The 25,894-nt window shown below is 49.1% G+C and overlaps 1 protein-coding gene across 1 annotated transcript; it reads right to left on the reverse strand.

The window, feature by feature from the left end:
- Window positions 1-84: 84 nt before the first annotated feature.
- NPFFR1 (neuropeptide FF receptor 1) lies at window positions 85-8,103 on the reverse strand. The gene is made up of 4 exons (XM_055586667.1): window positions 8,049-8,103; window positions 6,628-6,942; window positions 3,791-3,890; window positions 85-1,680 (listed from the first exon to the last, which is right to left on the reverse strand). The coding sequence occupies exons 1-4, from the start codon at window positions 8,101-8,103 to the stop codon at window positions 801-803; spliced, it is 1,350 nt and encodes a 449-aa protein (XP_055442642.1). The 3' UTR covers window positions 85-800.
- Window positions 8,104-25,894: the final 17,791 nt, after the last annotated feature.

Below are 25,894 nucleotides of genomic sequence, written 5' to 3' on the forward strand. Positions count from 1 at the left end.
CTTGGGAAGGGATCAGGGGAGTGGCTTCAATCATATATAGGAGACTCCAGGACATGGACACCAAGCATCAGATGGACAGACAGACCAGCTTTGCTTTTCATTTCTTCCCAAATGTTTAATTAGAGTTCACATTTTTCACTGTGCTCCGCCCTAAGGGGCCCTTCTGGAGGCAGCTGGAGATGGTCAAAACCAGACAGGCAGGCACTGGAGTCATGCAGGCTCTAGATGAGAGACAGACTAGTCTCATCTCCTCTTCCAGCCTCAGTTTTGCACCCGTAGAGGGGGTATGTTATTGTTTAGTCGCTAAGTTGTGTCCAACTCTTTTGCGACCCCATGGACTGTAGCCTGCCAGGCCCCTCTGTCCGTGGGATTTCTCAGGCAAGAATACTGGAGTGGGTTGCCATTTCCTTCTCCAGGGATATTCCCAACCCAGGGATTCAACTGGCATCTCCTACTTGGCAAGCCGATTCTTTACCAGTGAGCCACCAGGGAAGGCCCAGAAGGGGGATAAGAAACCCTATCCCCAAAGTGTGAGAATTCAGTGAGACGATGCCTAATGATGCCTGTGGCTTCTGCTGCAGAGGCTTTCAGGGAAACAGCGCCTCTCTCTTTCCCCTCCTCTGCCTCTTTCTGAGGGGGAAGGTAACAGAGAAGATTCCACGAACAACTGCTCACTGCCTTGTGTTTGAGAGGGAGACATATGGCAGCCTCTCCTAACACCACACCAGACGCTGTCATGCCTGGGTGTCACATGTGCGGTCGTGGCCCTCGGGTTCAGAGGCCTGCGCTCCGCATCCCCCTCAAATGTCCCAGGCTGGGATGGTGAGGGGCAGATGGGAGCAGCCGGGACCCTCGGCGGCCAAGCTATGGTGGGCCACGCGGCCATTGCGCAGCGGGAGACGGCCGGGCCTGGGGGGCCCGCTGCTCGGCCCCGACTCGGAGGGCAGGCCTGAGTCGCTGGGCTGCACCTCCACGAACACCCGCGTGCGCAGGAGCCGGCTGGCCCGCTGGGAGTAGGCCTCCCGGTGGCTCCCCCACGGCGGCGCGCAGAGCTGGGCGCGGAAGGCGGCCTGGAAGCCTCGGCGGAAGTTCTCGTTGAAGTAGCCGTAGATGATGGGGTTGGCGCTGCTGTTGAAGAAGGCCAGCCAGTGGGCGAAGGGGAAGGCGTAGGCGGTAACCAGGTGTAGCTGCGGCTCGCTCAGCTGCCCGTAGTCGATGAGGAGCAGCAGCGCCCAGAGCGGCAGCCAGGACAGCGTGAAGAACAGCGCCACCATGACCAGCATGTGCACCACTCGCGCCCTGCGCCGCGCGCCTCGCCCGCCCTCCCCCGCCGCCTCCTCGCCGCCGGCGCACGCGGGCCCCGGGGCCTGGCACAGCTTGCGGGCGATGCGCGCGTACATGACCACGATCAGCGCCAGCGGCGCCAGGTAGATATGCGAGAAGAGCACGGCCGTGTAGACCTTGCGCATGCCCTTCTCGGGCCAGGCCTCCCAGCACGAGTAGAGCGGGTAGGAGCGGTTGCGGGCGTCCACCATGAAGTGATGCTCCTCGCGCGTGACGGTCAGCGTGACGGCCGAGGGGCACATGATGAGCAGGGCCAGCGCCCAGATAACCGCGATGGTGACCAGCGCCTTCCGCAGGGTCAGCTTCTCGCGGAAGGGGTGCACGATGCAGCGGAACCTGCGGCGACGGAGGAAAGAAAAGCAGGGGGCTGGGAGGGTCCCAAGGGTCCCAGGGATGAGCGCCAACCCCTGGAGGGCAGAGGGCTGGGGGGTGGCAGGGTTGGGGCACTTCACCTCCACCATTGCACCTTAGGTGGTGTCAAAGAAGACTCGGGTGTTAATTATGTTCGTTGACAAGGAAATTGGTTTCTCACCTGTAGGGCGATCAACTCCAAGGTTGGGTGGCCATGGAACAAGACAAAAGGGCAGGTTTCACAAGAACTGAATCCTGTTAGTGCATTTTGGAGGATAAACTGAATAGCTGGCAGCTAGCAGTGACTTAGCTGGCAGATTCTGTCCCTGAGTAGACCGATTGGGTAGGTGTATCAAAGAAAACAAATTTTAGCTGTTTATGGCTTCTCCAGAAAACCTTGGGAGGTCAGGTGTGGAGTCTATGTGACAGGTTCTCCCTATATCATCTTAGCCAGCATCCTTCCAACAGTGCCTCCATAGTATCAAGACAGTTCTGCACCATTTCCTCCTTAGGATGTCTCAGCTGTGATTATTATTACACCCTTACTTTACATATGGGATTCAGAGGTGTTAAGTAACTGGCTCAGGGTCACACAGCTAGCTAGTACCAAGGACCAAGCTTGAATACAGATTTGTCTTGCTCCACTATGCCATATAAACCGGCAGCTGTAAACCCTCATTGTGCATTAGAATCTCCTGAAGTGTTTTTAAAAATACCTAGGCCCAGTTCTCCTGGTCAAAGGTGTCCATCTAGTTTAGGAAAGTCATGGGGCAATTTAAGGGCTAAACCTGCGCTAGAACACAGGCCTAGAGCTGACTCCCAGCCAACTGCTCTTTCCCCTTCACCAAACTGTCCTGCTCTCCTCCCTCCTACCCTTTTCCTCACCTGACAGCACTTTCCACTTTTCCCACAGCTTGCCTCAAGCCTTACTTTCTCAACCTACCTAACTTTGACCTCCTGGTTTCATAACATCAAATAAGGAACTGCCAGAAAACAAAGAATTCTTAAAGCACACAGTGCTGGCTCTAAGTGCAATAGCACTTAATGAATGGAGAAGGATCCTAGGACAGACCAGGAAGAGTTCCCGGAGGAGATAGGAACTTGAAGAATACCCAAACACCACTGGGAGACATTGTCATCGTTAACAATGACAACAAAATGAAGACCAATGAAGGAGGACTTCCCCCAATTACCCAGCTAATTAGTGGCCTTGCAGATGGGGACCCAGTTCTATCTCCCCAGCTGCCTTCTTCACTGGGTCACAAAAGACTGGATTTGATGAGGGCAGAGGTGGAAGGACGATGAGGACACTAGATTCTAGGAAGGGTGCAGCTAGTAGTGCCTGAGTTTGGAAGAAGACAAGGAGGGGGGTGTGGGTGTAAAGATGAAATAGAATGCTATTAACTGCTGACATATGGTCTCCATACCAGGTAGTATGTATCAGCTTTACAAACAGAAGTTCACTGAAGCCTCCCAGCCAGCCAATAGGGTGTGGACTATTTGACAGGTGACAAGATGGAGGCTCAATGTAGTTAAATGACCTACCCAAAGTCATCCAGCTAGGCAGCCCTCCAACTTACCTGCCTGCCTCCCTTGCTCTGGGATAAGCACCCTTATTGAAAGGGCTCTCGGAGAGGGAGGAGGACCCTCTTGCAACTGGGTCAGTTGTATTGCAAGCTGCTTGGTCCCTGGCTCCATTCTATTTAGCAGAACCACACTTATCAGAGACTCTGATGGAATCTGAGGCTGAAAGACCAGAAGCAGCAGAAGATGGTGGAGTTGGGGAGTCAGGGACCAGCAAGGAGGTCTACCCCTCAGGAGACAAGGACTGTCCCCAAGCTCCTCTTAGGGCCCAAGAATACCTTTTAAACCTCCTCAGAAGCTGCCTCAAGGTCTTCCAGAAAGAGGTGGCAGTATCCTCTGCAGTCCCCCAATTCTAGAGGGCAGGCAGCCCCACCACCCTTCCCTCTGTGGCTCAGGACCACAGATCGCAGAGCAGTCCTGGCCTTATAGCAGGCCCAGCAGTGGAAACAGCAGCTAGTCCTCATGCTGTGCCCCAGTCAGCCCAGGGTAACCCAGCCAGGAACCCTCTCACCTTTCCACAGCAATAGCCACCAGCGTGAAAACGGAAGCAGACACTGACATGCCCTGCACCAAGCCGCTCATCTTGCACGTGGCGTTGTCAAAGGGCCAGCCTGCAATGACAGAGGCCACTACAAAGTGAGAGACGCCTCATCCACAAAGAGCCAGAGACCTCCAGCCACCTGGGCCAGTCCCCTCTGTGGCTTGTATCTTCCCTCCAGTCAAGCTAGGTTGTCATTCCACCTCTGCTTACACACTTCCAGGAGTGAGGAGCTGACCGGCCGGTACCTCCGTGGTCAGTCCTACTAGAGACAGCCTTTATACCGACCAGCAATTTTTCTCCATGAGCTTTAGATCCATCCAGCCCTGCCTGGATTTCTGCTCCCATAGCCCAGCTCCAAGTTTGAGGCCAGTAGTTCTCAAACCTGGCTGCTCACTAGAATCAACAGAGAGCTTGGAAAAGGATCAGTGCCCAGGACCATGCCAGACTAATCACAAACAGAATCTCTAAGGGTGGGACTCAGACCACCATATTTTCCAAATTGACCCAGGAGATTTAAGTGGCAGCCGAAGTGGAGACCCACTAGGACAGATCCATCCTGACTCACAAGTGGGGGAGGTATAAGCAGCTCCAGCCCATCCTACCTGATGTCCTCACTCTGACCCCTGAGCTTCTGCTTTCTCATGAGACCTGGGTCCCACCTGCTTTCAGGACTGGTAGCCAGGTTCACCTCTTGGCTGCCTGCGGCCCTGTGTTGGTAACTACCTGGTGTTTCCAGCCCTGTAGGCCTGGGATGGGAAGGGGCAGCTTGTTCTTGTCTGTTGTGCCTGTGGACAGGAGTCATCTCCCAAGACTGGGGTCTTCTTTCACCAATGGCCTCTGCCGTGTTGATTTTCTGTCTGTACCCTTACAAGGTACCAGGCACTGGCCCGCTCAGTCCTGACTCCAGCCCCATTACTGTCTCCTTTTTACAGATGTGAAAATGAAGGGGGAGATTAATTTACAATCTCTTTGTCTCTAAATCACTATGGATCAGTGCTGAGAGTTTGATCTGGGTGCCAGGGAGTTTAAATGTGTGGAAAGTCAATATCGCTGTAGAGAGCAGATGGAAAAACATGAAAAAATGTTCAAACCTCATTCATAATTAGAAAAACGCAAATGATACTTGCTGTGGAGAAATAGGAGCTCTCAGACATCACTGGTGGGAATGCAAAGCATTACAGTCCTTCTGGAGGGGATCTAGGCAATGCCTAATTTATGCACTTGTCTTTTGATCTAACAGTCTCACTCTACTCTGAATCTACACCTCTGATGACACAAAATACATATGCACAGGGTTATTAATTGTAGCACTGTTGTGGCTGCAAAATATCAGAGAAACTCTAAATGCCCACATTAAGAAGTTGTTGAATAAACAATGGTTTATACAGATAAAAAAGGACTGGCAGACACTACTGTAACCAACTAGTGACCCCATCACACTATTGTTAACTGGTGAGTGAGCATGCGTGTGTGCACATCTGTGTATGCACATGTGCAGGTGTGTGTGCACGCACATGTTTGTGTGTGTTTTGGGAAGAAGGATGCACAGCCTCTGTTCAACATCCCTGAAGGAACCTGTGATTCAGCTGTGATTAAAGATCCCACCAGGCTTAGCCAGAGGACAGCCACGGGGGAAGTGACAGCCCTGGCTTCACTTTCTGGGTTTGTGAGTCCCCAGCCTCACATCCGCTGTAGTGTGTGGCCGTGTGTGCTCAGTCGTGTCTGACTCTTTGTGATCCCATGGACTACAGCCTGCCAGGCTCCACTGTCCATGGGATTCTCCAGGCAAGAATACTGGAGTGGGTTGTCATTTCCTCCTCCAGGGGAGCTTCCCAACCCCAGGGATAGAATTTGCATCTCCTGTATCTCCTGCATTCCAGGCAGATGCTTTATTGCTGAGTCACCTGGCAAGCCCAAATGGCTGGCATAATGGGGAGCATCCTTGGGTGGGCTCGAACCACTAGCCTTTCAGTTAACAGTCCAACGTGCTAACCAACTATACCACAGAGACACCGAAGTCACTCCAAATGGGGCTGTCCAGGCTCTGAATCCTAAGTTTCTGGGAGCTCTGAGCACAGAAGCTGCAGGCACAGACCTCTAGGGGTCTCCCCAGCTCTGGAAACTAGTCCTTCCCACCTAGACTCTGTGGCGCCTTACTCTGAAACAAGAAAAGTGAATCCTGGGAGAAGGTAGATGATAGTGGGATCCTTCTGACATTTTTAGATGCTGGGCGGGAATTTAGAAGTCAAGTGGCCTAGTTCTGCTTGAATCCCTCTACCAGATCCCTGCTAAACAGCCGGCCAGTCCCTACTTAGACACTCCCAGTGACAGGGAGCACAATACCTGTAGGCAGGAACTTTTTATCGTGGAGAACATCTCAAATTTAGGTCCCTATTCAGAGGAAACCTGCCATCTTAGCACTTCTTCCTGCTGGTTCTAGTTCTGCCCAGAACTAGATGGGAGCTCCCCTGGAGAGTAGGACTGAATGGTGCAGTGGTTAGAAATACAGACACTTAGTTGTGTAAACTACAGAACCACCCCTTAATCACTCAGAGCCTCAGTTTCCTCATCCATCAATTGGGGATAACAATTCTTCATTGGATTGTTGTGAGGATTAGTTAAAATAATGCAGGAAGAATAAGTCACACAAAGCCTGGAACAAAGCAAATGGTTAATTCATTGTATCTGTTATTTCTAGTCTAATCCCTCAGCCATAAGACTGGGGAGTTTGAGACAATGGCACCTTGGCCAGGAGACCAGGCCAGCCACGATTTCAGGGGGAAGCTGCCTCTATTGCCCCTACTCACCAGTGATGAGGTTGTCCACAAGGGTGGTGGGCATGCAGAAGATGCCCACCAGCAGGTCGCTGATGGCCAGGTTGAGGATAAACATGTTGGTGACAGTGTGCATGTGCCGGTTCTTGAGCACGATGAAGCAGACCAGGGTATTGCCCACCATGCAGAGGAGGAAGATGAGTACATAGGCCACAATGAACATGGCAGCCACTGGGGAGGAGTGCTGGTAGTAGGAGGAGAAGGTGAGGTTTGCAGCCGGGGTGGCCTCAGCATCACTCCCATTCTCACTTGGGGGCCAGCTGCTGTTGGAAGGCTGGGCGGGCTCCCCTAGGCACAAAGGAGCACACAGGTCAGGATCTTAGGTGAAGAAGAGATGACTGACTTCTCACCACTGGGAGATCCTTCTGTGCTCCAGACCCTGACCATGCCCAGCACCTGGGCATGAGCTCAACTCCAATTGCAACTGGATTCACCGATCCAAGACTTTCAACTCACAGCCACTCAGACCCTGATCTCACACCCACTCAGACCGTGATCTCACACCTCCCAACCCGCTTGTCCACCTGTCATTTCATTTCCCAATGTTGGTCACTCTCCAATTGCACACAGTCCCACTGTGCCGCATCCAGGCCCCATACTTCTCAGCCCTGCTCTCTGCCCCAGAGGCTGACCTCTCAGGAACCTATGTCAGCCAGGTTCCCTTGCTCTCTGGGTCATTTTTGTTGTTGTTGTTGTTGGAGTACAGTTCATTCATAGTGTTGTTTCTGCTGTACGGCAAAAGTGAGTCAGTTATACATGTATGTATGTATGTATGTATATACATATATAGGCTTCCCTGGTGGCTCAGAGGTTAAAGCGTCTGCCTGCAATGTGGGAGACCTGGGTTCGATCCCTGGGTCAGGAAGATCCCCTGGAGAAGGAAATGGCAACCCACCCCAGTATTCTTGCCTGGAGAATCCCATGGACGGAGGAGCCTGGTAGGCTACAGCTACAGTCAACGGGCTTGCAAAGAGTCAGACACAACTGAGCTACTTCACTTTCATATATATATGTATCTCCACTCTTTTTTAGATTCTATTCCCTGCCTTCTGGTTTTTTAACTGGGTTTCAGCCAATGGGAGGCACTGAAGGAGATTGAAGGAGTGGAGGAGAGAGAGGTCAGGGTATTTATCTCCTGATTCCCTCCCTGCCTGGACCAGGTCTGCCCATGGGGCTGTCTTTATGGGTGCAGCTCTGGCTGGGTAACTCCTCTTCCACGGCTCTAGTTCCTGCAGGGCTGCAATGACAAGGTTCCCCCTCTGCAGCGACAGCTTCCTGTGGTTGGCCATCCCTGTGTGCATCACCATCCCATGCTGATTCTCTTGCCCTCCTCTCCCCGCTGTCAAGAGTCTCTACCAAATTCTCTTCAGTTAAACCCTTCCTGAGTGCACCACCTGTTTTCTTCTGGGATCCTATTACACCCTCAATATCTTTGGCGTCCCTCCTCATCATCGCCACAGACTTTAGTTGTGGAAGACAAGAAGGCAGTAGAGGGAGGAAGACTAAAAGGGGCCTCTGAACCAGGGCTGAGGATCAAAGGCACACATTCAATTCTTCAGACCATCCAAAGCCAAGGCCACCACCCATCCTTCACCTTCTCCCATCGTGGTATCAGCTGCTTCATTTGCACAGCTTTTAGCAAAGAGTTTCCATATCTACTGGGCTTCCCTGGTGGTAAAGATGGTAAAGAATCTGCCTGCAGTGTAGGAGACTCAGGTTCAATCCCTGTGTTGGGAAGCTCCCCCGAAGAAGGGCAAGGCAACCCACTCCAATATTCTTGCGGGGAGAATCCCATAGACAGAGGAGCCTGGCAGGATATAGGGGTCACCAAGAGTTGGACATGACTGAGCAACTAACATTTTCACTTTTCCTTATCTGTTATTTGTTCCAATCCTTCCTGCTATCTCATGAGGTAAATAGGTTAGGTATTAACCCCATTTGAAATGGCAGGACTGTGACCAGAGGGGTTCCCAGACTTGCTCAAGAGAACACTAATCTCTGCAGCTGAGTTGCCGTGGTTCTGTGTCTCTAATGTGCCTCAGGCTTCAGTGTGTGTTTCCCCAGTCACCTTTGGAAGGAGTGGCTGAGTGTCCAACCACAAATCTTCTGGGAAGTCATTAGTTGTGGTGACTCATGATATTGTCTTGTAAACTCTCCTCCTGCTTTCCTCTGGGACTGAATGGGGCCTGTTCAGGAGATGAGGAGTCACTGGGGAGTCTTCTGTTGCATATAGAGCTCAGCCACTGGCCTGGAGGCCCACAGGAGCCTTGGGACCAGAGACTAGAAAGACCCTGGGGGAAGCACAGGCTAATAAGCTGGCATGGTGGGGTCACAGGGACCAGCAGGTGCAGGGGGCACTCGGGTCAGAGGAGAAGGGTGTGCCAGTGGAGGAGGAGACGCTGGGAGTGTTGGGTGCACAGTGAGAAGGAAATGATACTACTTGGTGAAGGAAATGATCTGCTTAGGCCCTCCAGGGGCATCCGATTGTACCCGAACATCTTTATTTTAATATGACAAACATGTACAAGAGAGAATGTAAGGGTGAATGTATATAAGAGTATATAGTTTAATGAACCATGACGAGAGAAGGGTATGAAGAACCTCCAAGCGTACATTATTCACCTTCAACAATTACCATCTCAAGGCCAATATTGCTTCATCCATACCCACACCTCTCCTTGGATGATTTTGAAGCACAATCACTTCTCTTTTGTTCATAAATATTTCAGATTGTGTTTCTAAAATGTAGGACTCAAAAAATCCATAATCCAGTGTCAAAATTAACCATTGTGTCACAATATTATCAATTATGCAGCATTCAAAATTCCCTCATTGTTAGATATTTTAACTAATTTATTTTTTACTGAAGGATTTACAGAATTTTTTAAATAACTGGTTTGTCTGAGTAAGGATCCAAATGAGATTTCCATTTCTATTATGTATTATTATGTGGCAAACCACCCCAAAATCTAGTGACATGGCACTGTGGCTTAGTCATCTGAGTGGCCCTTCTGCAGGTCTCTCTTGGGATCATATAAATGTCTGGGTCATTTGTCTGTAGAATTTCTCACAGACTGGATTTTGCTGATTGCCCCCTCTTGATGTCATTTTACACATTCTGCTCTCTGTCTGCTGTATTTCCTGTAAATAACAATTAGATCTAGAGGCTTGATCTGATTATGTCTGGTGGACTTTCTCTCTCTCTCTCTCTTTTTTTTTTTTTTTTTTTTTTTTGGCTGCAGCTTGCAGAATCCTGGGCTGCAGTGGTGAAAACCTGGAATCTTAACCACTAGGTCACCAGGGAACTCCCTGGTGGTCTCTTTCTTAATGCTAAGGTTGAACAGTGGGCTTAAGTGATGTCAGCTTGATCCCTCCTCTATCAAGGAGCCTTTCTCATTAGCTTTCACCAATGTTTTCAGCAGGAGCCACTAACTGTTGCCTAGACTCCTCATTGCATCTCATATACAACCCAAACTCCTTACTGCATGGTCTGATTCCTGTTGCCATCGATCTGGCCTCATCCCCCTGCTACCCTCCCCTTTGTCCTTTGTGCTCTGGTCCCCTCTTGATGCCTCCAACGAACTCTTGCTCTTTCCAATCTCAACACCTTTATCTCTTCCTAGTCCCTCTGCCTTTCCCCCTCCTTTAGCGTTCAGCTTAAATACTGTCTTCTTGGAGAAGCATGACCTGATTATTTAATTTAGGTGCCCACTATTATCTCTCATGGCATCTTGCTTATTTTCTTCCATCTGCCAATATTTTCTTCCCCCCCAGTTTTATTGGATTTTTTTTTCCTCCAACTTTGAAAATCAGCTCCTGGAGAGGAAGGATCTTTTCTTTCTCATTGATGGGAAGATATCCTCAGCATCTCAGCAGGGCCTGATCATTTGTTGTTAATAAATGGTTTACTAAATGGTTGTTAAGAGGATAAATACATGTATGAAGAGAAAAAGGAAGGAAAGGCAGATCCTGATGTCAGGTGACAGGGTCCTGCTCAAGGCTGGCGTTGCTAGTGTTGAGAGGCCTTTTCCAGGGTCCTCTGGAAAGAACCCCCACCACAGTCTGTTGGGAGCCTCCTTAGTTAGCTCACTCTTGCTGAGCCTCAAAATCAACCTGAACAACTTGGGGAAATCTATGGGTGTGGATGAGCAGAGGAAATTGTCAAAACCTGCCCAACTAAATTCTAGCCTGTGTGTTTGCCCTGCTACCTTTCACTTGGTTTCAAGGGACTGCTTAGTGAGCTCATATCCCAAAGGCTGGCCCTGAGAAGTGTCTGGGAGCAACCCTGCCCATCCCTGGACCCTTGGCTGAGCCTGAGCATCAGTCTCTACACTTAGGACAGTTTCCAGCACTGTAGACTGATTTATTCTCAATTTAGTTAAACTCCTTCCTATTCCTGGCAATTCCCCTGGCTGGTGGTGAGATGGGTTGGAGGCAGGCAGGCCTCCCACCCCATCTGGACCCCATACCAGAAGCTGGAGACCTCATTAACAACTGGACTTGTCCTTCTGGGGATCCGCCTGGTGCCCTTGTGGATACATTACAGCCTGTGAAAATTTCATCCGCTCTACCCAATTATGCCATTCCCCTTTCCTCCAGGGCATTCTCATGATCTCAGAGATTAAGCTCTGAGCCACTGAAAGTCTGGGGCCAGAGAAGATGAGGAAGCCCTGGTTCTCAGTGTGTAGTCCCTGACCAGCAGCATCAGCATCACCTGGGACTTGCTAGAAATGCATATTCTCAGGAATCACCCCTGATCTAGAGAACCAGAAACCCAGATATCTCTGTTTTAATGTATCTTCCCCATGATTCCAATGGACACTCCAGTCTGGGAACCACAGAGCTGAAGGTCTTAGCCCAAAGACCCTGGAGGTAGTGGATGCACATAGACTGGTAAGTCCCAGCCCTCTTTTCTCCTGACTTCAGGCAATAGACAGAATATTTGTGTCTCCTCAAAATTCATACCCAGTGTGATGGTATTTGGAAGCAGGGCCTTCGGGAGGCATAGCTGACCCTTGAAAAATGCATGGGGGTGATTCGGGGCTCTGACTCCTGTGCGGTCAAAAATCCAAATATGACTTTAAATTCAGCTCAGTCAGCCCTGAATATAAATTTACAGTCAGTCCTGCGAATCCATGCATGGATTCAACAAGCCTCAGATCATGTAGTACAGTAGTATGCATCTATTGGGAAAAAAATCTGTGTATAAATGAAGCAGTGCACTTCAGACCCGTGTTGTTCAAGGGTCAACTCTAATTAGGTCACAAGGGCAAGCTCTCTTGAATAGGATTAGTGCCTTCATTTTAAAAAGACCTCAGAGAGCTCCCTCGTCCCTTCCACCACATAAGGACACAGGAAGCTGTGTATAAACCAACAACAGGATCCTCACCAGACACTGAATCTGTACCTCGATCTTGGACTTGCCAGTCTCCAGATCTGTAACAGGTCAGTTTCTGCTGTTTAACAGCCACAAGGTGGCGCAGTGGGAAAGAATACGCCTGCCAAGGGAAGAGACCGCAAGGGATACGGGTTTGATCCCTGAGTCGGGGAGATCCCCTGGAGTAGGAAATGGTAACCTGCTCCAGTATTCTTGCCGGAAAAATTTCATGGACAAGAGGGGCCTGGAGGGCTACAGTCCATGAGATCGCAAAGAGTTGGACACAACAGAGCGACAGAGCATGCACATAGGCATAAAAGCCACCCAGTCTATGGTATTTTGTTACAGCAGCAAAAGTAAGACATCTCCTCATCTGCGTGGGAGGTTACTGTTCTTGTCTTTAGAGTGGAAACACACAATTCCTGGCTGTGACCTCGGGTAGGTCATGTCACCTCTCTGGAAACCAGAGTCCTCACTAGTAAAATGGAGAGAAAGTGAAAGAAACTGAAAGTCGCTCAGTCGTGTCCGACTATTTGCTATCGCATGGACTGTCCATGAAATTCTCTACGCCAGAATACTGGAGTAGGTAGCCTTTCTCCTCTCCAGGGAATCTTCCCAACCTAGGCATCAAACCCAGGTCTCCTGCATTGCAGGCGGATTCTTTACCAGCTGAACCACAAGGGAAGCCCAAAATGGAGATAAGCTCACACTTACTGAAAAAAGTGAGATATGTGAAGAAAACTTGACACAATGCGGGACACACAACACTCAATGTGTTAACCCAGCAGCAGCTGTGCTGATGGTATTAAACTGCACAATGGATCCGAGGGTAATATTTTATAATACTCTTGTTGTGGGCCTCCCTGAAAAGCCTGGAAGATGTGTGAGAGAGAAGGCAACACCAAAATGAAGGTCCAGAGCACGGAATCCAGCTGGGTACTCCAAGTTCACAGTTCTCCCACTAATGACTGCATCGTTAGCGCCACCTACTGGTCTGCCCTGGTACCACACAGAGCTCAGCCCTAGATTAGAGACCCAGTTAGTTACCTGGTGGCTCAGACGTTGAAGCGTCTGTCTTCAATGCGGGAGACCCAAGTTCGAGTCCTGGGTTGGGAAGATCCCCTGGCGAAGGAAATGGCAATCCACTCCAGTACTATTGCCTGGAAAATCCCATGGACAGAGGAGCCTGGTACGCTACAGTCTGCTGCTGCTGCTGCTAAGTCGCTTCAGTCGTGTCCGACTCTGTGCGACCCCATAGACGGCAGCCCACCAGGCTCCCCCATCCCTGGGATTCTCCAGGCAAGAACACTGGAGTGGGTTGTCATTTCCTTCTCCAATGCAGGAAAGTGGAAAGTGAAAGTGAAGTCGCTCAGTTGTGTCCAACTCTTAGCGACCCCATGGACTGCAGCCTACCAGGCTCCTCCGTCCATGGGATTTTCCAGGCAAGAGTACTGGAGTGGGGTGCCATTGCCTTCTTCGACGCTACAGTCTATGGGGTCTCAAAGAGTCGGACACGACTGAGCAACTTCACTCCTCACTCCTATACCATTATGACCAACCTAGACAGCATATTGGAGAAGGCAATGGCAGCCCACTCCAGTGCTCTTGCCTGGAAAGTCCCATGGACAGAGGGGCCTGGTGCACTGCAGTCCATGGGGTCGCGAAGAGTCGGGGACGACTGAGTGACTTCACTTTCACTTTTCACTTTCATGCATTGGAGAAGGCAATGGCAACCCACTCCGGTGTTCTTGCCTGAAGATTCCCAGGGATGGAGGAGCCTAGTGGGCTGCCGTCTGTGGGGTCGCACAGAGTCGGACACGACTGAAGCAACTTAGCAGCAGCAGCAGCAGCAGACAACATATTAAAAAGCAGAGACATTACTTTGCCAACAAAGGTCCTTCTAGTCAAGGCTATGTTTTTTCCAGTAGTCATGTATGGATGTGAGAGTTGGACTATAAAGAAAGCTGAGCGCGGAGGAATTGATGCTTTTGAACTGTGATGTTGGAGAAGACTCTTGAGAGTCCCTTGGACTGCAAGGAGATCCAACCAGTCCATCCTAAAGGAGATCAGTCCTGAATGTTCATTGGAAGGACTGATGCTGAAGCTGAAACTCCAATACTTTGGCCACCTGATGCAAAGAACTGACTCATTGGAAAAGACCATGATGCTGGGAAAGATTGAAGGCAGGAGGAGAAAGGGTTGATAGAAGATGAGATGGTTGGATGGCATCACTGACTCGATGGATATGAGTTTGAGTAAGCTCTGGGAGTTGGTGATGGACAGGGAAGCCTGGCATGCTGCAGCCCATGGGGTCACAAACAGTCGGACACAACTGAGTGACTGAACTGAACTACACCATTCAGCGCCCACTTCCTGAGAGCCTCAGGGTGAACACGGCCTGACCTTCTGAAGAACACAAAAGAGCACAGTACAATGGCTAATAAACACATGAGACGAAAAATTCATTTGTAATCAAAGAAATGCAATTTTAAAAGAACACTGGGTGAGCATGCCATCAATCAGACTGGCAGAGAGGAAAAGCGCTTGGTGACCCCAGGGGGTGGCTCTGCACTGTGGGGGTTGGAAGGACACACATCAGCTCAGCCTTTGCAAACGGGGCACATCCATCCAGCACCCTGATCCAAGACCCACTCGAAGAGCCAGCCAGTCCACTTTTAGGGATTTACTTAAGAAATAGAACAAGTTCTAATGGTGGGAGGAAATGCTGACCAAGGTGGCAATAGTTACAAAATAGTAGGTAGAAGCATTATAAACTGTGTTCCATATAAAAGTGTGTGTGTGTGTGTGTGTGTGTGAACAAATGACCAAAAAACCCCAGAACAAACAAAAGACATTAACAGTGTGTAACAGTGTGTTTTAAGTAATTTCTTTTTCCTTTGCACTAACTTGAGATCTAACCTTTCTCATCATAAGGAAACTCTGATAAATATGATTAAAATATTCACGACAGCTCTGGTTCTCAACTCTGACGGCCCCACTGGCAGCACTTTTGGGGGCATGGGAAGCAGAACCCACCTGGATTTCCAAGAAATTTCTGTGTCCTGCGCTGGAGGGAAACCAGCTAGCTTGCTCCTCTCTCTGGCAACCTTCCCCTGCATGGGCCTCTTCCCCACAGGTCTCCCACACCAGGCAGTGTGAGCAGACATCCTCCTCGCCTCTGGCCTCCCTCAGCCACAGAGATCCCAGGCTGGGCAGGCAGCTCTGGAGGCTGCCAGAGGCTCTGAGGAAGCCACTAGACTGGGGCTGGGCTGGGAGCAGGGTGGGAACTGTGCCCTCTGATGCCTCACTGCATAGCACACCACGCAGCCAAGGCCCAGTGGGGAAGGCCTGAGACGGACTACTGCCCGGCTGATCCAGCAACTCTGCAGGAGGACAGACAGACTGCAGTGTCTGTCTGCAGGCCCTCAGAGATCCTCCAGGCCCTATTGTTGGTCCAGCCACCCAAGAATACCTCCTTCTGCCCTCCAGTCAGTATCCAGCCAGTCAGTAACCCTTGCTTAATTCGACCTGGCAAGGACACAGCTTCTAGACCAACTCTGAGCGCCAGAAAATTCTTCCTGTTGTTGAGTTGTCTTACTGCAACTTGTCCCCCACCTGTTCCAGTTCTGCTCCTTGAACAAGAATGGGCCCCTGTCCCCAAGGTCATCCCCCTCTCCCGGCCTTTTTCCCCCACTCTCAACATCTCAGGGTCTTTTCAGTAAGTGGGAGTTTTGGGCCCATGTCCGTCAGGCAGTTGGTTTTTATCTCCCCAGAAACTTTCCTCAAGATTACAAGCCAGATCTCCTCTCTTTCAAATGTATGCAATTGATTTTTTTGGACCTAAATTCAGGTCTTTGCAATTTACTTTACATTTCATTTTCTTGGGTTTGATCCAGTGTTCCAGAATGTTAACATACCCTAATTTAAATTTTGAACCTGTTGCTATGTGGGTGTTACGGCTCTTAACCACAGATGTGACGAGCATGCCTTTCGTTTTCCCTCTCAATTATTTAACATCAATGTCAAGGTCAAAGTCTGAAGGCCCTCTAAGCTGCATTAAAGTTAATACAAAGTCTTGTCATCAGTCCTCCAGCCCCTTTGACACAGCTCAGTTTCAAGGGCTCTCATGAGAGATCTTAGCAGGGTCCTGCTAAAATCTCGTAATTCATCTTTCTACCTCTTAGAAACCCAGTGTGAAAGAGGAAATGTGGGAGGTTTAGCCTGAGTTGGTTTTAGCACTAATATTGGCCCCTAATGACTACTACATTACTACATTTTTTTCTTTGATTTTGAAAAAAATTTTTTGTTTTTATAAAAAAGGCAATATGTTTACTATAAAGCAGTTCTGAGCACTACAAAAGAAAAGTGAAATAAACATCCCTGAAATTTCACACCAAGAGATGCCCCCGTGGCCATTGCCTTTGTGATGCTCCCAGCCACATCCCAAAGGTTCTGGCCAAGTCGACTGACTGTACCCTGCATTTCCAGCATCTCATGAAGCCAACACCAGGGCTCTCTGTTTTGCTTTCTTTGAAGCTCAGTTCTGTTCTTGCCTTTTCTCCTTTTCCCATCTCAGTCTCCTGACTTCTGCTTTCAGGCACCAGCTCCTTCTCTTAGGGTATACTTTCAGAAGCAGGAGCACCCAAAGATACTAGTGACCATCTCTTTGCATATACTTTACATATACATTTAATAATAAGCCTATTTAATTTTGCATAAAGGAGATCATACTACATGTGTGTTCTAAAGCCTGCTTTTTAAAAAGTTACTTACAGTAGGTAGTAAATATATTTTCATACCAGTAAATAAAATCCTAATTACAACTCATATAGTATGCTGTTGCAAGTGCTCTCATCATTTAATTTACTTAACTTAGGGACATTAGATGATTTCTAATTTTGCACTGTGATGAAAATGCTTATGCACATATCTTTGCAAGTGTACAAGATGCCTCCTTTGAAAAAATTCTGTGATGTCTGATCGCTTTATTGTCTTCTAAGTCAGCAAAAACAAGACCTGGAGCTGACTGTGGCTCAGATCATCAGCTCCTTATTGCAGAATTCAGCCTTAAATTAAAGAAGGTACGGAAAACCACTAGGCTATTCAGGTATGACCTAAATCAAATCCTTTATGATTATACAGTGGAAGTGACAAACAGATTGAAGGATTAGATCTTGTAGACAGAGTGCCTGAAGAACGATGGATGGAGGTTTGTAACAATGTACAGGAGACAGTGACCAAAACCATCCCCAAGAAAAAGAAATGCAGCAAGTCAAAATGGTTGTCTGAGGAGGCCTTACAAACAGCTGAGGAAAGAAGAGAGAAGCAAAAGGCAAAGGAGAAAGGGAAAGATATACCCAACTGAATGCAGAGTGCAAAGAATATCAAGGAGAGATAAGAAAACCTTCTTAAGTGAACAATGCAAAGAAATAGAAAACAATAGAATGGGAAAGGCTAGAGATCTCAAGAGAATTAGAGATACAAAGGGAATGTTTTATGCAAAGATGGACACAATAAAGGACAGAAACAGTAAGGACCTAACAGAAACAGAAGAGATTAAGAAGAGGTGGCAAGAATACACAGAAAAACTGCACAAAAAAGATCTTAATGAACCGGATAACCGTGATGATGTGATCACTCACCTAAAGCCAGACATCCTGGAGTGTGAAATCAAGTGGGCCTTAGGAAGCATTACTACAAACAAAGCTAGTAGAGGTGATGGAATTCCAGCTGAGCTATTTCAAATCCTAAAAGATGATGCTATTAAAATGCTGCACTCAATACACCAGCAAATTTGGAAAACTCAGCAATGGCCATAGGACTACAAAAAGTCAGTTTTCATCCCAATCCCAAAGAAGGCCAATGCCAAAGAATGTTCAAACTACCAGATAATTATGCTCATTTCACATGCTAGCAAGGTAATCCTTCAAATCCTTCAACAGTATGTGAGCCAAGAACTTCCAGGTTTACAAGCTGAATTATAGAAAAGGCAGAGGAACCAGAGATCAAATTGCCAACATCTGTTGGATCATAGAAAAAAGCAAGAGAATTCCAGATAAACACCTACTTCTGCTTCATTGACTATGCTAAAGCCTTTGACTATATGGATCACAACAAACTGTGGACAATTCTGAAAGAGATGGGAATACCAGACCACCTTATCTGCCTCCTGAGAAATCTGTATGCAGGTCGAGAAGCAACAGTTAGCATGGAACATGGAACAATGGACTGGTTCCAAATGGGGAAACGAGTATGTCAAGGCTGTATATTGTTACCCTGCTTGTTTAACTTATATGCAGAGTACATCAAGCAAAATGCTGGGCTGGATGAATCACAAGCTGGAATCAAGACTGCTGGGAGAAATATCAATAAACTCAGATATACAGATGACCCCACCCTTATGGCAGAAAGCAAAGAGGAACTAAAGAGCCTCTTGATGGAGGTGAAAGAGGAGAATGAAAAAGCTGGCTTAAAATTCAACATTCAAAAAACGAAGATCATGGCATCCAGTCCCATCACATCATGGCAAATAGATGGGGAAACAATGGACACAGTTACAGACTTCATTTAGTTGGGTTCCAAAATCATTGCAGATGGTGACTGCAGCCATGAAATTAAAAGACACTTGCTCCTTGGAAGAAAAGCTATGACAAAACCAGACAGCATATTAAAAACCAGAGACATTACTTTGCCAACTTAGGTCTGTATAGAGAAAACTATGGTTTTTCCAGTAGTCATGTACAGATATGAGAGTTGGACCATAAAGAAGGCTGAGCGCCAAAGAACTGATGCTTTTGAACTGTGGTGCTGGAGAACTCTTGAGAGTCCCTTGGACAGCGAGGAGATCAAACAAGTCAATCCTAAAGGAAATCAACCCTGGATATTCATTGGAAGGGCTGATGCTGAAGCTGAAGTTCCAATATTTTGGCCACCTGATGCAAAGAACTGACTCATTGGAAATGACTGATGCTGGGAGTGATTGAGGGCAGGAAGAGAAGGGGACGACAGAGGATGAGATGGTTGGATGTCATCACTGACTCATTGGACATGAGCTTGAGCAAACTCCGGGAGATAGTGAAGGACAGGGAAGCCTGGCATGCTGCAGTCCATGGGGTCACAGAGAGTCGGACATGACTTAGTGACTGAACAAGTGTTCACTAAGTGTTTGATAATTTATTCTGAAATTTTAAATACAGGTCAATATTTTTCTTAGCAGTTTAGGGCTTGTTTTTATCTACCTTTTCTTCCTTTCTGAAAATCAGGACATTTGCCTATCTTCAGTCGTCTGGCACTTCATTCTCTGTCATTTCCTCTAAGACAAAGATTACATCAGAGAATGCCCACATCGGAGAATGCCTCCAGGTCCCTGGGATGCTATTTGTCTGCTATTAGATTATATGTGGCTTGATGCCTTATCCCATCACTTATCTTGGGCTTCAATCTCCCCCTTAGGTCCCTCATTTCACCATTTGAAGTAAAATTGCCTGTGCGGCCTGCTAGGCTGCCCTCCCTTGTGTGTTAAGGTTACATGCACCACAAGCCCAAGCCCAACGCAGGTTCCTCTGCTATCCTTATGCAAACTTTGAAAGCACTTTGCTCTGTCTTTACCAGTTTTCCTTGGCTTCTGTTCACGGAGGCTTCCGTGCTTTGCTAACACTATCCTTCCAGATCCCACTAATCGTCTAGACGCATCTTGAGTTCTGCATTTCTCATTGAATCTTGTGTGTGTGCACTTTTCAACCCTAGCTCATTGGAAAGCAACAGGTGCAGCTGCACACCGTGTTCTGTAAAACTCCCTTTTCTTTCTTGCCAGCCATGTTTGCAATTGTACTGGCTTGGAATTTCCGGGTTTTATTACCTCCTGGAGCAGCCTTCTTTTACGGTATGATTTTATTCAACACATCTTGTCTGATTTTACCCTCACAGCCACACTGTGAGTCCAGCCGAATGTAAGTTTCTCCATTCAAGAGATAGGTAACCAGTTGCACAAAGTGCGTGCGTGATAAGTCGCTTCAGTCGTGTCTGACTCTGTGACCCTATGTACTGTAGCCCACTAGGCTCCTCTGTCCATGGGATTTTCCAGGCAAGAATACTAGTGTGGGTTGTCATGCCCTCCACCAGGGGCTCTTCCCAACCCAGGGACCGAACTCACGTCTCTTAGGTCTCCTGCACTGGTAGGCAGATTCTTTACCACTAGCACCACCTCGCACAGAGAGATTTAGGCAAATCCCCAAATCACCCAGCAAGCCAGTGGACCAGCCCTGGATTCTCCAGTTCCTTAGCTAAAAGATGGTTTCCTTTGCCTACACCAGCTGAGACAGAGGTCTGGCTCCCAACCTGGTAAGGCTGGAGCAAACAGCTTTATGGAAGACAATTTTTCCACAGACCAGGACAGGGGTCGGGGGGTAGGGGGGTAAGAGGGGTGGAAAGGTGGGATGGTTTGGGGATGATTCAAATGCGTTACATTTATTGGGCACTTTTATTTCTATTATTATCGCATCAGCTCCACTTCAGGTCACCAAGCATTAGATCCCAGAGGTTGGGGACCCCTGCCTTAAAGTTCTGGAGGTCAGGTCCATAGTTTCCTCTCCTTTCTCCCAGGGAGGGAAATTTTGCATGGAGGAGACCTTGTCTAGAATTCCATCTCTCCGACTTTGCCGCCTGGAAGGAATGACAGTTCCTTTAACGCTAATAGGCAAGCTGTCCTCACCTAGTTTCAAAGGAGCCCCCTCTCAGGCAGGAGGGAGTGTTCTAGGCACTCGGGGCATAGAGGCTTCTGGGTCTTTCCCCTACCTCTCTCTGTCTCACACACACATATTCAGGCACACACTCTACAAAGCACTCTAGGTCTTTCTCCCTCTCTCAGTGTGTGTCTGACTGTCACACACACACACACACACACACACACACTCAGAGTCACAGTGTTGGGCTCTGGACAGCCCTCTGCGATCAGGACACCCCCTCCCCTCCCCTCTCTCTTAGCTAAGAGCTCCTCAGTACCCATCCACTCGCCCCTAGCCTCAGCCCCGGGGTCACTCACCATCCATCCTGCCCACTCTGCCCTGCTCCAGGACGGTCCCCGACGGAGGGAGGCAGCGGGCCCCTGCGAACCGGCAAGGGACAGGGGGTCTCCGGTGCTGGGTTGAGGGCGCGCGCCCTTGCCTCACAGTCCGGCGCTCGCAGGCCCTAGCCCAGAGCGGGGTCTTCCTCCCCTCGCCGCGCGGGCAGCAGCCGGGATGGAAGGCTCCCGAGCCGCGCAGCTGCCCGCCCGCCCGGCTCTAGGCTCTACTGCCCGCCGCCGGCTGCCCGCCGCTCGCGCTCCCGAGCCAGGGGGAGGGGGCTCGCGCTGCACCGCGCGGTCGTCATGGCACCCGGCACACCTGTGTCGCCGCAGCGCCCCCTTGCCCACGCGCCCGGCCCCCGGCCTCTTCCCAGATGTGGCTCCCTCCGCAGAGACGGAGCACCCCTCCAAAGTAGAGGACAACCCACTGACCACTGCAGCCCCGGCTGCGACATAACTCTGTGTCCCTCTCCCTGGGACCCCCATCCCAGCGCCTGTCCCCTACTCCTTGTCCACATCGTAGAGGAGCCTGACCCCCAGCCAAGCACCCTGGTGGACAGGACCCTGAGGCCCTCCTGAGAAGGGGATGAGAGGCAGCTGTCATACAACATAAGGCGAGGAGAGCAACGGACAGTGTGTCGGTAGACAGATAATCCCAGATGTCTACTCCTGGGCAAGTGTCTTACCTGCAGCTGAGCCTCAGTTTCTGCGTTTGTGAAATTGTTTTGAGGGAAGTAAATGAGATGATGTCAAAGTTTCTGCCCAGCATGTAGTAGATGCCCAGTAAGTGGTCCCTTGGGCTGGATGAGAGGCTACTTCCCTCCCACCATTCCAGCCCTGGTCAGGCACCACCATAGACTTGTCATTTGAATGAAGATCCCAGGTTCCAGGCAGATGGAAGAGAGTGAATGGCCCTTTCTTCTCTTTAGTGGGGAGCTCTGGGGTTTATCCTGGAGGGACTCTAGGGAAATGATTCCCACCAGGCCACTTCCTAGCCTCCCTTATCCCTCTAGCCCATTCTCTGACCCAAATGGCTGGTGGAGTCTCGGGACTGGAGGGGCCTTAGAGGACACTGAGTATAATCCTGACTGGGCAAATGTCTTAATCCTAATGGCCAGCGGTGGGTATTTCTGTCTTCCATTCGTTCTGTCTTCCCCAGGAAAGCCCTTCAGAGAGCCTGCAGGAGGGAGGGCGCCCCCTCAGGTCTGCCCTTCTGCAGGGGAAACATCGGAGTTTCTTTAGACTTTTGGCTTCCTGTGACTTGCCTCAGTTTCATCTGTAAATGGGGATGATAGCCTATCTCCTAGAGTTGTGAAGATGAAAGAAGTTCCTCTATGTAAAGCTCTTGGAATAGCACTTGACACAAGATATCAGTATAAGTTGTTTATATCATTACTATCTTGAGTCCACCTTACTGAGGAAGTGTTCAAAGTTTCCCTGACAGTCAGCACCCAGGACTGGGACAGGTCTTATCAGGCCCTTTTGAGCAATGCAGAGTTTAGGAATCGGCTATAAACTCTGCATGCTCCAGCCCTGCCATTTATTTTATGTGTGACTCTGGAAAAGTTATATAACCTCATTGGGCCTCGGTTTCCCTCCATTTACAAAATAGGGATGATAATAGTACCTGGTGGTGCTAAGTCATGTCCAACTCTTGCGACCCCACCAGGCCCCTCTGTCCATGGGATTTCCCAGGCAAGTATACTGGAGTGGGTTGCATTTCCTTCTCCGCAGGATCTTCCTGCCCCAGGGATGGAACCCACATCTCCTGCACCGCCGGCAGTTTTCTGCATTGCAGGCAGATTCTTAACCACTGAGCCTAATATATAGCAAAGCACTTAAAACACTGCCTGGCATAGTAGGTGCTAAATAAATGTGAGCTATATTTATTACGTGGGCTTTTAATGGTTCAGTTTCACCTTTTTTGGTTCCCCCTTTTCCCCCCTCCCTTTCTTCTTTCTTTAGCAGCCACATCATTTTAGTGCATTAACGTAAGCTCATAATCAGTTCCCCCCACTTACCCTCTTTTTTATTTGAATGGTTCTGAATCAGAGCCACTTTCCTGACCTTCTCTTTCCTCTTCTACAGACTTCTTTCCTTCACCATCAGAATCTTTGTGCCATGTCCAAGGACAAGTGGTACCATTCAAAACAAACTCAGCAGTTCAGCCTTTGAGGGCCAGACAGGGTAGTGCCATGGACAGAAAGATATGGGTGTGAAATTAGTTTCCACCATTTATTATCCGTGCAGCCCTGCGTAAGTCATTTAGGCCCTTTAACCTCATTTTCCACATCTTTAAAAAGGAATTTATCATCTTCTTCTCAAGACTGCTGTGAGGATTAAAAGTCAAGGGCCACAGACCCAGTGACCTTCCTTCTCCCCAAAGTTACGGGTGGAGGTGGAACAGATAGCTCGAGTAAAAAAGCCTTTCCATGCAAATTTTAAAGGTGTCACCTTTCACTCCCCTTCCTACTCCAAAGAACCTCCCAGGAAACCTGCCCACCACTGCTCTGTTTCAGATCATGCCGCCTCCTAGGGTCACCTGACCATCCAGCCAAGCAAAGCATCATTGCTCTTATTTAACACGTGAAACCACGGAGGTTAATGCCTTACCCAATATGACACAGCTGGACAGTAGAGGAAAGAGCACTCCTGGGGACTTGTAGGGCATTGGCTCTGTTGCCCTTCACCCTAGCCTACCTTCAAGGTTCTTGGCCATTTGAGAGCATCTGAGAAATTATGAGTGTGGTCATCCAAGGCTTAGAAGCAACCCCTGCTCATTTGGGGAGCCCTTTGTCTTTCAGGGCTTCCCACTCTACCCATTTTAGTCAAGCCCTTCATTTCAGAGGCGCTGCTCCCCATCCCACCCCACCCCCAATAGCTGTAGCTGGACCCCTGTGTTGTGTCCCGGGGAGTGTTCTAACCATCAGTTCCACCTTCCTGGAAACTGATTTTCATCTGAAAAGCTGGATGCCAGGAGGTGGCATGGGGTCATAAGATTGAGAAGGCCCTTGAAGGGAGAAGAGCTTCCTATGCTGACTGGAACCTGTGTGGACACCTGCTTGGAAAAGGGTCTGAAGGGAAGGGGGAGGAGACAGAAAGAGATCTGAAATCAAGCTTTCCGGGGGACACTGAGGGAAGTCAAAGAGGCAAAAGCCTGAGCAAAGCAGTAACCATCAGCCACGGGCGGGAGGGTTTAATGGGCTGTAGTGAATGTAGGGGAGCTGAGGCTTAGGGGCAGCCTGGCTGAGGTTCAGGCTGACAGTGTGCCATGTGTGATGCTGTGTCTGGGCATCAGGAGCCTCTGGTTCTAGAACAAGTTCTACTTGCTGTGTAACCTCGAGCAAGTGGTTCAACCTCTCTGGGCATCAGTGTGAAGAGGGAGATGGATTGGAAGCAAATCATTTAGTGATTGCTAATCTGGTCTCCCAGTCCTCGCATTCCTAGCTCCCAGTGAACACAAGATGGAAAAGTTCTGCCTCTTTACAAATCGGCTCATCATCCCTCCCGTCCCCTGCTGGCTGTTCCTCCTGCTGTGCTGTCCTCCCAGGGAAAGACCCCCCACCCCCACCCTGCACGGCCTGAACACTAACCTGGTGACAGACTCAGGGCCCTACGAGGGCTGGACAGAGGAGGCCAATGCATAAATGAATGTGGCCAGGCACGGCCACAAGGCACTCCTGCCTGGCTTCTTCCACCCAGCTCCTGGAGATCGCTGCCATCAGAATGTAGGCTCAGGGTTGCCAGCTTTTCTGATTTTTTCAGAAGCCGGAAACCCAGATATTTTTCATGAATTTCAGCTCTTAATTTTAAATGGTTGGGCAACTAACTCAAAATTACTTTTAAACATTGTGCAGGCCAAACAAAATACATCTGTGGACTGAATTCAGCTCGAGGCCCTTTTGCAAGTTCTTGAATCTCTACAGGCCAGTGGTTCTCAACCTTGGCTGCACATTAGAATCCTACACAGGAATTTAAAAGATTCATTTTGATATTTGGCAAAACTAATACAATTATGTAAAGTTTAAAAATAAAATAAAATTTAAAAAAAAGTCACCAGTGCTGGGACCATCAGTTCAGTTCAGTCGCTCAGTCGTGTCCGACTCTTTGCAACCCCATGAATTGCAGCAAGCCAGGCCTTCCTGTCCTTCACCATCTCTCGGAGTTCACTCAAACTCACGTCCATCGAGTCAGTGATGCCATCCAGCCATCTCATCCTCTGTTGTCCCCTTCTCCTCCTGCCCCCAATCCCTCCCAGCATCAGAGTCTTTTCCAATGAGTCAACTCTTCGCATGAGGTGCCCAAAGTACTGGAGTTTCAGCTTTAGTGTCATTCCTTCCAAACAACACTCAGGGCTGATCTCCTTCAGAATGGACTGGTTGGATCTCCTAGTGCAGACCAATTGAATCAAGTTTCTGGCAGGCAGGGCCTAGGAATCAGTACTTTTTCAAAACTTTCTGGGTGATTCTAATACCCAAAAAGGGTATTAGAAGGGCAAGACAGAGACGCACTGCAAGCCCCTTCTTGGCTTTTCCCCTTCCACAAAGGTCCTGGTCTCATGGAGCTCACCATCAGCTAGGGGGAGAAATGAATGAGTGAGTGAGCGAGTGAATGAATGATCCCCTTGTCTGTGGCTCACCCCCATACTATTCCCAAATCATGAATCTAGTTGTGCCCCTTCTGTGGATGTCCAGGTACCTCCCAGAGGAAACCTAAATTCCTCCAGGGACTTCCCTAGTGGTCCAGTGGTTAGGACACTCTGCTTCCACTGCAGGGGGCATGGGTTCAGTCCCTAGTCAGAG

This window comes from Bubalus kerabau, chromosome 1 (assembly GCF_029407905.1).
Source record: "Bubalus kerabau isolate K-KA32 ecotype Philippines breed swamp buffalo chromosome 1, PCC_UOA_SB_1v2, whole genome shotgun sequence".
In the NCBI taxonomy this organism is placed as follows: Eukaryota; Metazoa; Chordata; class Mammalia; order Artiodactyla; family Bovidae; genus Bubalus; species Bubalus kerabau.

Coding starts and splice junctions, on each gene's coding strand:
- NPFFR1 (XM_055586667.1), bottom strand. CDS start 8,103: ATGAGGAGGGACGCCAAAGATATTGAGGGTGTAATAGGATCCCAGAAG. Junction 6,943..8,048: donor AGGATCCCAGAAGAAAACAG/GTGGTGCACTCA, acceptor CTTTGTGCCTAG/GGGAGCCCGCCCAGCCTTCC. Junction 3,891..6,627: donor TGTGGACAACCTCATCACTG/GTGAGTAGGGGC, acceptor CTGTCATTGCAG/GCTGGCCCTTTGACAACGCC.